Raw genomic sequence first — 11636 nt, forward strand, 5'->3', positions numbered from 1 at the left:
TTTAAAAAAAAAAAAAAAAATCCATTAACCTCATGTTAGGTCCTTAACACTGCCCCCCCCCCCCCCTCATATGTTTTGGTGACTGCATGACGAGGACAGACAGTAAAAGTTCAGAATGTCTTCTGCAGGTACCAACATGGATCAGCTTGTTTTTTTCATGAGAATTTAGAAATGCACACACACAAAAAACACACAAAATGACTCATTTAAAGATTTACTTGAAATCAGTGTTTACTTTTTGTACAAAATCAGAGTAACAACTCATGAAAACAGGCCCAGTGCAGCTTAATGACTGAAGCTAACGTTAAGGACAGCTCGCGTCAAAAGAACATCACCTGTAAACATTAAGACATAGCACAATATACTGGCACCTTACCATTACTTATTAATTATTTCACAGCATTATTAACTTTGAACTGTAAAAACTTGGATGTGAAGAAATCAAAGACAAACATTAGATTGAGAAGCAGTTGTTACAAAATGATATCAATGATGTTAAGTGATTTCTCTATGAGCGAGTGAAAAAGTGACAATGACCCCATTGCATTATGAGTTGATCATTGATCGCGAGGTCAGTCTTGCTGATCCGAGTTTGGGCTGTGGAACTGAATGACGGCGTACTTTCCGCATGTCATCCAGTCTGGGTCCTGAGAGCTCAGCTTGCTCCCCTGACCTGGCTGCAGACCCACTTGAATGTTGGCCTTAAGAGTCCTCAAACTGCACAGCGGTGCTGGTCCAAATCCCCTCAGCGCACGCTCAAAGGCCACTGTGTGGTCCCAGTCGCGATCTCCCGCCAGCTTCCTGTAGTTGAGATCGCCTTTAAACAGCACCAAGTCTGCTGACTGTAGAGTCGCGTACAGGTCCGGAGCATCGGCTGCCATGTCGCAGAACTCGTTGGGCTGTGTCCAGAAGGGATGGTCGTGATAGGACCACATTCCCTCCTTCACATATTGCTGCCATTGCACTCCTCTTTGAGACGTCCACCTGTGATTGGCCGCCATGCTTTGCCGGATGGTCCAATGAAAGTCCTCGGCCGTCACATCAGAGACGAACCACGCGAAGGATTTGCCATGGAAGCGAACCTCCTGGGCCAGACCGGAGGACACCAGGAAATCAGCCAAGACCAAGTCAGTGACCAACTCAAAGCCAGCGTTGTCCAGAACAAAGTCCACTCGAACTGAGCTCCTTTTCCCAGAGTGTCTTTGTTGGCATGCAGAAATGAGCCTCGACCACATCACGTCTGAGTCATCTACTAAGATGAACTTCTGCAGGGTAGCTAGAGAGTCGATGGGACTTGTCTTCTGAGAATTGTCCATCCCAGCAGAGATTGACAGATCACATTTGTTCCCCCAAAGACAAATCTTCAAAGCAAATAAGCGCGGTCAGTAATTTAGCAATAAATGTATTTAACGTTTGCAAACCTCAAAGGCTCTTCAGACAACGATCTGACCTGTAGCAGTTTGTTGAAATACTCCTGAAGCTGATTTTCGGGGATGTCTCCCAAGTTTTTGATGAAGCCCTCAAAGAATGTGCACAAAGCCACGATAGCCTGCTGAGACTCAAAGAAGCTCTGAGTCTTCCCCTCCTTGAAGACATCGTAGCCACTGATGGGAGGGCTGTAAATGGCAACATCATCTATTACCATTTGCTACCAGCATTTTGCAAACAATATCACCCCTATCACAATACAAAGGAATAAATGTACTGTGAGAAAGTGTACATGCTTCTCACTTGAGCCAGAGGGCCTCCCGTATCCTGCGGTACATGTAGCACTCCACATACAGCCATGGGGACTTAAACCAGCTAACCAGTTCCTGATTGCCATGCTGCCACTGTCTCTGCAGGTACCGGTTCCAAGGGTCCGCGTCCTCCAGGCCGTCCGTCAGGGCGAGTATGGGTTTGTCTGTCTGCAACTCGTTCCTCAACTTGGACAGCAGAGAAATGGCTTGCTTCTCTGCTTGGATTCCCTCCTATGAGGTCACAAAGCTTGTCAGATTTACACATTCAAAATAATGTCACACGAAAACACCAAATTAGTTGATTCACAGTACTGCAACGTTTAACAGCTGCATTCAAGTTTATAGAGATTAATGTTAGGTTAACCTGGCATTCTCCTACAATTTTTACACGAATTAATATATTGTCTTACCTCCCCATATTCTTCAAAAAAAATGTTTCTGTTGCGATGGAGTGTGTCTATCACTTTGGTGAGGATGGTGGGCAATCTGTCTCTCACTGTCAAGTAAGCAAACGACCTACAGAGAAGAAAATACAACACAGCATTCCATTTAAATGGTAGCTAGGGGCACCGATCCAATCCGGCTAAATTTCTACTAAGCAATAATCGCAACTAAATTTGCGCGATCATTTTGCCAACATGTTTGTACAGTTCCTAACATCGGTATTTGGATAGTGGTCTCACTAACAGCCAGTCGTGTGGCGCAACGCTGGCGGCTAAATGCTAAGGCTACTTGTCGTTCGACTACGTTCGCCTCCATTAATTACATAAACAAGAGCTAATAACCACGTTTAGAATCACGACGACGTATTTCAAGAAGCTGTCAACACACCCAACTACTTTAGCTGAGAGAGAAGGAGGAACTACATCGCCGGTCTGGTCGGACGCCATGATTGTAGGATCTTATTCAATTGACAACTTTATTTAAAAGTGATCAAAACGGAAGCGTTCTCTGTTTCATCTTAAAATGAGTAATTCGGAAATCATTGCTAATATTTTGTTTGCATTGAATAAACTAGTTCCTTAGGACACATAGAGAATGACCGTTGTTTACCTTTTATGTTATTAGCTGGCATTTCGTTTTGACTTGTTTGTTTTATGGTATTTTTCTGCCACCAAGCGGCCACCAATATAACTGACTTGTTTACCTTTTGTATTACTGCATTAAGTTTTGACCTGTTTGTTTTATGTGTTTTGCTGCCACCAAGCGGCCACTAACATAACCATATTCCGTATAAAAAACGCGTTGGAACACGTTGCTTTCTTTCTTACTTTCTTTCTTTTTAATTTATAAATAACGTGATTACATAAAGTGTAGTTACTTACGAAAAGTGCCGCACTTCACATACGTTTGTGATCCACCCCCTGGGGCATCCCGGGTTCTCCATGGCAACGGTTGCCAGGGAAACGAGGGTTGGTCCTATCAGGAAATTGCAGATTTTGAAGCCTCAGGGCTTTTTTGGCGGGAAAGGACGGAAGGTGGGGTAGTGCTAATGTTTTGGTGAGGGTAAGAAATGTATGTAGTGAAATCCACAAGATGTGTTGTGCACCTTATTTGCACATAGGTATGCAGTTTAACTTCCAAATAGAGCCGGCCAAATCATCCGGTGAAAAACAGGGCTATTCATGTGGGACTGGGACGTGCCTCGTCGCTCCCGAGTGTCTCTGCGTGACCAAGCGATTGGCCTCAGGCTACCCTGCGTGCTTGTCTCGAAAATATAGGCATATCAATTGATTCTGGCGGCGTCACTATGGGAACACGGCGGCCCATTGTCAGGATGTTAGGGGGGCCTCGAGTGTGGGAGTCCAGCTGCGTCCACCTCCGGTGTTCAGCCACCACCGGGCCGGGCCTCCCTTCCCCCCACCGGGCTGCAGCCCAGCCGGATCTGTTTGTTTTTTTTCCACCGAGAGGGGAGTGACTCACCACTCCGGTTTCCAAAGGACGCGGAATGGGGGTAGGGTGGCGGTTTAACGTGAAAGGTCCTGTTTAAACAGGTGTTCCGGCACATGCATGTGCCGTTGAGCCGGGCGCATCCGCGGCAAAGGAGGTGCCGTCACACAGTTGAGTGCTGACGTCAGGCTAATTTCACCCTGCTGTATGCTGATTTCTCGCAGTCTATGCTGTTGGTTTTATGGCAGGATCCAAAATCAATTTAGTAGTGGGACAGTCATGTGTGACGCTTTTCTTCAGTTTGAGAATGACTGCAAGGAGGTTTCAACAAATGAGTGAGCGGGTGTTAGCGCTTCAGATACCTGCTGGGAGCCAGCCAGCATCAGTAAACAAGCTTTTTTGTCCTTGTTTCCATTAACATGTATAGCACTGCTCCACTGGTGCATTTGTAAGTGAAAGATTTTGTGCCCCACACCCCCGCCGCAGCCCTCCTCCTGAGCTGGCTCCCAGTCACGGACACGATCAGATGTTGTTTGTTGATAGGACAAACAACAGGGCCTCGCTTTGCAGGACAGTCCCTCCCGCCCATGTCTCCTTTTACACACACCACGGCTTTTCCTGGCCGTCAAGCGGCCACAGCCCAGCGTCCTGTGGACTCCCTGTCCTCAGGCTGAATGGCTCACTGTCTTACAAAAGAATAACGCCAATCGATGGCAGCCGTTAATGACAACACATGACTTCATTAAGTCATTCTTGTGTCAATGTAAAGTCCTCTAAGGGCCATACTAAATTCAGGAGCAAATATGCATTGATGGTAAAAACGTCTTGTAGAATTTGTAGGGACATTTATTTGTTTTAATTGCAGTTCCTCTAAGGTTTTCTTTTATCGTAAAATTGCATGGTGGGCTGTATCAAATGCTCTCGCCCGTAAGTCCTGCTTTTATTAGGTCACCAATGGTAAACTTCTGTAAGATATTTTATTGATCATCAAGCAGGTACAAAATGGCTTGACAAACAAACAGTGCTTCGATTCATTTGTTGAACAAATAATAGGTGGTATTATATAAGGTACAGTCAGGCTTCGCTATTTGCTGGGGATAGGAAGTTGGGATGCCCCCCCTCCCAATTTTTTGATCACCTATAATAATTTCAACTCTAAATATAATAATAATAAATTGTATTTGTAAATAACAAGTCGCTTCTAGACTGTCTTTCTATTTGGGTTTGATCGATTAAAGACCTAGATTTTAATCGTGCTTGCAATATATAGATGATGATTGTTTCATGGTGCAGTAGCCCTTTAAGACACTGCACATGATATTTGTTTGAGCATTAAAAATAAACAGTGGCACGTTGTCGTTCAATCAATGAGTCAGCTAGCATGTAGCAGCCCGGCTCGTCTCCGCGGGGCTTTTTTTTGGGTGGGGGGGGGGGCGCTTCAACGGCGGTTTAAAACAAAAAAAAGGGACAGCGCTTGGGCTGGTGGCGTGTGTGTAAGTGGAAGGCGGGGGGGAATTAACGTTACCGCGACCGCCCCCTTGGCCAACGGATACTTGCAACGGTCGCGTTTGGCTCAGCTCCTTCGCCAGTCATGTGATTGTAACGTAAAACCCCCTAACCGGAAAACAACCGACGACCCTCTCCGCCGCCGAACAAGCAGCTCGCAAAGCTGCTGGGAGCCCGGAGAGGACGGACGTGTCCCCGCCCGGTGACAAACAACCACAAAAACAAGCGGCGGTGGCGTCACGGCAACGATAATTTAGACACACGAGCAGCGGATAAGGTAAAAGGCTGGCGACACACACCCACGATCACGCATGCTGAATTAGAACCGCATTTTTTTTATTTTATTTTTTTATTTAAGTGCGTGTTCGCCGTATGCAGAAGTTCGCGATCGCTCGCAACCCCATCCCCCTCGAGTCCGTGCGTGCGCGCGGCTGCCTCTTTGCGTGGTAGTCTGCCTGCTAGCTGCGCGTGCACGCACGTCCGTTTCTGGCGCTAGCTCGAAGCAAAGCGAGAGGCGGTGGCAGGCACGATGCGCTCCGGTCTGCGTCGCGTCCCATTATTTAGCATGTCCAATCTGCACTTAATGTTCTTATTCCTGTACCCCTCCTTCAACCTAAAACACGTTTACATCCGTCACCTGCTGCCTCACACTCCATGAATGTTTTCTGTTAAGATAAGTTTAAAGTCGGACTACGGAAGTGAGTTCTCCACGTGTCTTCCTCCCAGCAGGGGCGGCGCTATGTCGCCTGCAAACAATTGCCTTACCATTAAACCCAACTAGAGTCTGTTCTAAACTGACTATGTAAAGATTCTTAAGAATTCTAATTGAACCTGTCTGGCAGGTGCAAAACAATATTCCCCTTGAGGGATGAAATTATTAGCAGCGTAGTGGCCCAGCAGTTATTGTCTGCCTCACAGTAGAACGGTCCCAGGTTCTAATCTGGTTTCAGCTTCCTTTTTTTTTTTTCATGTTTGCATTTTGCTTTTGATTGTTTCTCTACTCTGCCCCCCCATTTCAAAACTATAACTGATAGATTTATTGCAGACTAAATATGCCAATGGTGAGAGAATGTGAATCAAATGCAACTCAAAATACTTGTACTGCATCTCAAATCATCACTGTAATAAAATGCCATGGCATTAATCAAAATTTAAATGAGTGTAGCTTTACAGCAGCATGTTTATTTGTACTAAGACACTTTAGACACCTGTTAGCATGATCTATCACTGTATTTGAATGACATCAAGGTGACATTAATGCGGTCTATCATTGGCAGATATCAGGAACATATTGGATATTTCTACACATTTGGTATAGGCCTGATCTTAAGATCACCAATTTGTACCCCATCTACACGCACGCAGACCTTGAAATGTTAACTGTCAACTAAATTTCAACTCTGTTATTACCCAAAACAGGCTCGTAAACCTGTAAACACAGTCTGGCTTGATTATGCCTTTTCACTGTTACACAGCATCAATTAAAATCTTATTAATTTTATTCCCCAAAAATGTGTTTGAATAAAGTCTACACCCACCCGTAGCCACCCCCTTTGTAGTTGAGTAACTTGATGCCACTGGCGGCTGAAACCGGTGAATGTCATCATTGTTTTTATCAACCAAAATAGATTAGGTATTCTATCAAAGCATTGCATTATCATGAGAAAACAGAATAATAATTGACTCTAGGTGGCAAAACAAACAACAAAGTCAGTGAAAGCTTTCGAGCCAAAAAACAGTATTGTTAGTCAACCTTTTTTTGGTGAAATGTGGCTAAAGTTTAACAGGGAGGAGAGAGACCTGAGGGTAGCGGCGCGGCACTCCGGGTGTGCGACCATCTGTTGGAGGCAGATGGCGGGATGGGCTGTGGTGTACAATAAGTCGGCGGTTTATAAGCTACGATTAACTAATGCCGTCTAATTCAACGCGACAGTAAATAATCAATGGTGATCAATGAGTTGGAGGCCGTCTGCCAAAAACAACTGTCGTATGCATGCCTCGCCAGTGGGTGGCAGTAGTAAGGAAACTGTTTGAATACCCTTTGGAAAGCTACATTATACTACCAAAGTTTACTGAAGCGTATTTTTATATCGAAGGTTATCGTCCATCTTGCTCTGTCTTCCTGTGCGGAGAAAGTGCTGGATCGTCATCCATGGGGGGCGGGGGCGCTTTAGAACCAGTTACTGCCTCAGGAATGTGGGCCGACGCCCACTGCCCTGATCATGTGGTGGCCCCAAGCCGTCCCAGTCCTCAAATGACCTCCGGGGGTCGACGGCAACTCGTCTCGATTGGTCAACGGCATTCATTGCGTTCTTACATGTCCGCTGAGATTTGCCTTCACACGACCCGCGACCTTAATTGCAAAAACAGAGTCGTACATGTGCTAAAACCTCTTTGGACCGAGGCTTGCTAAGTTGGTTCCCTCTAAAGTCTTCTTTCAGGCTACGGCCAAGTGGAGACTTCTCAATTTTAGATTTTCATTGAGTTGGCCTTTCGCATTGTTCCTGAGTATGACATGTTTTTAATGCAAAAATGTTTTTCACTTGCATTCCTGAACAGACAGACATGTCGTCTAATAAAAGTCTTTTTTTTGTTTTTCTCCCTAGGCACTGAATTGTGCTTTTTAACTTTTACTTGTAACCCTCAAGAAGAGCAAAATGTTGCTGAGACTGTTTGACCCAGGGCATGTTCAATATGCCATTGTCAGGAACAAATGTTGTTTCCGAAGGTTTACTTTTAGCTTTTTATGTTTTGGTTATTTCTTTAACTTGACTCAGATTGACCGACAACAAAACAGGAGGGTTCTGTCTGAAGCGTCCTGGTGTGACAAGCGCTCGACCACACTGATCATATGAGAGCACTGGTCAGGACTCAAAATGTTCATAATCAGCTCACTGTCTTGGCGCGGCCCTTTTTTGTAAGACTACTCATAGATGGCATTTGTTTAGCTGCCACTCTGTTGTTAAGCTTTCAAAGTCATCGTCTCTGTGCGGTCACTGTCGCCTCCGGTCTCGTCGCAGACAGGAAACTGACTCCTACGTGTGTGCGTGCAGGTTGAAGAATGGAGTTGGCCAACCACGGTCTTATCCTGCTGCAGCAGCTCAATGCTCAGCGAGAGTTCGGCTTCCTGTGTGACTGCACGGTGGCTATCGGGGATGTGTTCTTTAAGGCCCACAAGGCCGTGCTAGCCGCTTTCTCCAACTACTTTAGGATGCTCTTCATCCACCAGGACAGGTACAGGACACAGTACAGCCAGTATAAGTCAGTGCGGCTGCTAATGTCCCGTGTTGTTTCAGTGACTGCGTGCGCCTGAAGGCGACGGACATCCAGCCTGATATCTTCAGCTACCTGCTCAACCTGATGTACACTGGCAAACTGGCCCCCCAGCTCATAGACCCCACGCGTCTAGAGCAGGGCGTTCGCTTCCTGCACGCCTACCCTCTCTTGCAAGAGGCCAGCCAGTCGGTATACGTGCACCCCGAGCAGAGCATCAACCTCTCCACCTCCCTCTACGGCATCCAGATCGCCGACCAGAAGGCGGCGCTGTCGGCACACTTGCCGCTCTCCTCACCCGTCGACATGGAAACGCTAGGCTCCGAGGCCCAGTACCCATCGGTGGCGGCGTCAAAGCCGGCCGCTTCCCCTCCGGAAGCGGAGGCGTCCACCAGCGGCGTCCAACCCAACGCTGAGGAGGCGGAGTCGCCGAGCGCAGACGGGGGCGCCAACGCCAATGCCATCCTGCACGTGAAGCCGAGCATCATGAAGAGGAGCTCGTCCTTCCGGAAGCACTACTCCTGTCACATGTGTCGGAGTCGCTTCAACCAGAGGAGCCTGTTGAGGGAGCACCTCCTTCAGCACGCCCAGGTGGTGGAGAATGCCCTCTCCCCGGTAACGGTCGCTGAGCAGAGCGCGCCGGAGGCCGAGGGCTACCTGAAGGCAAGCCGAGTCGCCGCCTCAGAAATCATCAGCGACAGCGAGCAGATGCCTGCCTCTGGCAACAACTCGGACTCGCCCCGCGCCGAGGTATCCGCCTGTGGGTGGAGCGCGGGCGGCCTCAACTCCCAAGCGGACACGCCGCCCCCCTCGGACATCGCTGACATTGACAACCTAGAGAACGGCGACCTGGACCGTGAGCTGAAGCGGCGGAAATACGAGTGCTGCACGTGCGGCCGCAAGTTCATCCAGAAGAGCCACTGGCGCGAGCACATGTACATCCACACGGGCAAGCCTTTCAAGTGCAGCGCCTGCGGCAAGAGCTTCTGCCGCGCCAACCAAGCGGCCCGCCACGTGTGCCTCAACCAGAGCGCTGACGCCTACACGCTGGTGGACCGCCAGAGCATGGAGCTGTGCGCGGCCGGCGACGACAGCAGCCAAATGGAGGCCATGTTTTTGGCCACGTCCAAGCCATACAAGTGTAACATTTGCGCCACCACCTTCTCCAGCCCCAATGAGGTCATCAAGCACCTTTGCTTCACGCAGGGCAGCCTGGCGGGGCTTCCGGGCGCTGCCGCCGCCCTGATGCTCCCGCACGACGAGATCTCCAAAGACGACGGCTCGGATCTGTCCAACTCGGGCACGCCGCTCGAGGCCATCAAGGCCGAGGACGTCCTGGTGGAGTAGCCGCCAAAATTCCCAATTTGCATTTTTTTCCCTTCGCTAAATTATAACTCATGACTAAGCTAAAAGATGTCAGTCAGGGTTTTGTTTTTTTGTGGGAGGTCTGTTTTTGTGTATGTTCCATTCACATCGACTTGAACAGAACAAGGGGAAAATGACCACCAACATACAGTATCAGAATCATCATTTAAGCATTTTTATTCAATATCCCACTTGTGCGTTGAATCGTTCATGTCCTAGCATGCTTTTTGTTCTACTTGTACAACAATGACTTGAGTGCACCAGTAGAGCGACTGCATCTCCACTTAGCACACAGTTTTCCCTCTTTCGTAACATGTAATTGTTCTACTAAATGTGCCATAGACGTCACTCGTTCGACATTGTCATTCTGCTAGTACATGGAATCGTCTTACAAGCTAGGACAATTCCGCACACCAGTTAGGACATTGAATAAATGCTTAAACGTCCCACCTCGCTCGAGCTGCGGTGAGACCGTTAACCTTCAAACAGGAAGCGAGGGGCCCAACCTGCAGGTTAGGCCTTTAGTTGTGAGGCCGATGCCGATCACGCTCGCAAACACGTACGCCCGAGACAATCTGTGATCTTGACGTCTTCCACTTTTTTGTTCAGCAAAATTGAGAGAAAACAATGCACCTTTTTCATCGCAGCGTTCACCCACCGGGAAGCACGCTTATTTTCCTCAACATTGAACAAAGAGCAAGTAAAAGCATCAATGAAAACTTGAATATACCCCTTTCAAACAAATATTTCTAATTTTGTACACAGTGGTATGATTTACAAAAGAGTCTATTGTGATGAAAATGTAGCCTTCAGAGTAGAAATGCTTTCGATTTAGCAGATCCACGTGGATGGGCGAGACAAAAAGTTTGAACTGTAGCCTTAAATAAATGAACTTGTTAGTCTAGTTGTTACTGCCTGATCAGATAGGTGTCCATGGGTTCCAACCCTAGAAAAAGCAGGAAAATGATGCATTTCATTCAAAAGCATGTATCTCGAGTGTTTTGTCACCAAAATGTCTTTTGATCTGAATATAACGGAATCAATAGAAATGCGAAAAACAAGTTTTTTTGTTTATTTTTAATTTTTTTTTATCGTTTTGGTCCACTTTGTATTGCAAAATGTGCCTGTGTCAGTTTGTTTTATCCGAACTATGTTTTATTTTTAAACACGCAAGATTTTGAGATACACGCTTTTCTTTGGATATGCTTTCCTCTATAGTTATTGTTACACTAGATGAACCCATGTTTTCTTCATCTAGAGTTAGTTGGTTGGAATTTTCTTCAAAGATGCAAAGATAATGTGGTTGCGTTGTTGCAGTTACTCCAGTTTTGTGGCTAGATGGCGCTGTATAACCGTGCTGCAGTTGCACCGACACGCACACGTTCGTGCTGCTCACAGGAACATTTCGAATATTTTCTTTAATCCATTCACTGCTCAGTAAGTGTGTGTGTGTGTGTGTGTGTGCGTGCGCAACTTGCCGTCTCAGGAAGATAATGTTTGACACCGTCCTGCATACTTGCGTGTCCCATGTTGTGGCGACATCAGGACGAGTCCATCCCATAATACTTGAGTAACAAATGCTGATGTTCCCTCTCAAAGCTCGTCTAACATCTACTGTGATCGATATGTGCTCTCAGGAATGTGACTATTTTTTTCCTTTCGATTGTTAACAGCTCTGTTGTTGTTTTTTAAGTGAAAAGGAGACAATAAAATGTGTTTTTGATAAGGCTGACTTTTCCTCATTACATGTTGCGGATGTGTTTTTAAATGATTCTCGGTAGTGGTGAATGTCATCGACATGAACACTGACTTTGATATATGTAGTCAGCATTTAAACCGTTTCTCCCATTTTTAGGAGGGCGA

At 46.8% G+C, this 11636-nt stretch overlaps 2 protein-coding genes across 2 annotated transcripts; one reads left to right on the top strand and one right to left on the bottom strand.

Moving 5' to 3' along the window:
* Positions 1-201: 201 nt before the first annotated feature.
* On the bottom strand, positions 202-2682 carry armt1 (acidic residue methyltransferase 1). The gene is made up of 5 exons (XM_049757109.2): positions 2571-2682; positions 2150-2255; positions 1732-1970; positions 1451-1616; positions 202-1361 (listed from the first exon to the last, which is right to left on the bottom strand). The coding sequence occupies exons 1-5, from the start codon at positions 2627-2629 to the stop codon at positions 573-575; spliced, it is 1359 nt and encodes a 452-aa protein (XP_049613066.1). The 5' UTR covers positions 2630-2682; the 3' UTR covers positions 202-572.
* A 2372-nt stretch (positions 2683-5054) lies between these two features.
* On the top strand, positions 5055-11499 carry zbtb2b (zinc finger and BTB domain containing 2b). Its single transcript, XM_049757104.2, has 3 exons — positions 5055-5412; positions 8189-8369; positions 8432-11499. The coding sequence occupies exons 2-3, from the start codon at positions 8197-8199 to the stop codon at positions 9753-9755; spliced, it is 1497 nt and encodes a 498-aa protein (XP_049613061.1). The 5' UTR covers positions 5055-5412; positions 8189-8196; the 3' UTR covers positions 9756-11499.
* Positions 11500-11636: the final 137 nt, after the last annotated feature.

The sequence above is a fragment of the Syngnathus scovelli genome, chromosome 20, assembly GCF_024217435.2.
Source record: "Syngnathus scovelli strain Florida chromosome 20, RoL_Ssco_1.2, whole genome shotgun sequence".
In the NCBI taxonomy this organism is placed as follows: Eukaryota; Metazoa; Chordata; class Actinopteri; order Syngnathiformes; family Syngnathidae; genus Syngnathus; species Syngnathus scovelli.

Bases quoted from the DNA above. Each gene is read 5' to 3' on its own strand.
- zbtb2b (XM_049757104.2), top strand. From the start codon at position 8,197: ATGGAGTTGGCCAACCACGGTCTTATCCTGCTGCAGCAGCTCAATGCT. The intron at 8,370-8,431 runs GTACAGGACACA...GTGTTGTTTCAG, and splicing joins CTCTTCATCCACCAGGACAG to TGACTGCGTGCGCCTGAAGG.
- armt1 (XM_049757109.2), bottom strand. From the start codon at position 2,629: ATGGCGTCCGACCAGACCGGCGATGTAGTTCCTCCTTCTCTCTCAGCT. The intron at 1,971-2,149 runs GTAAGACAATAT...GTGACCTCATAG, and splicing joins TTTTTGAAGAATATGGGGAG to GAGGGAATCCAAGCAGAGAA. The intron at 1,617-1,731 runs GTGAGAAGCATG...TGCCATTTACAG, and splicing joins CGGGAGGCCCTCTGGCTCAA to CCCTCCCATCAGTGGCTACG.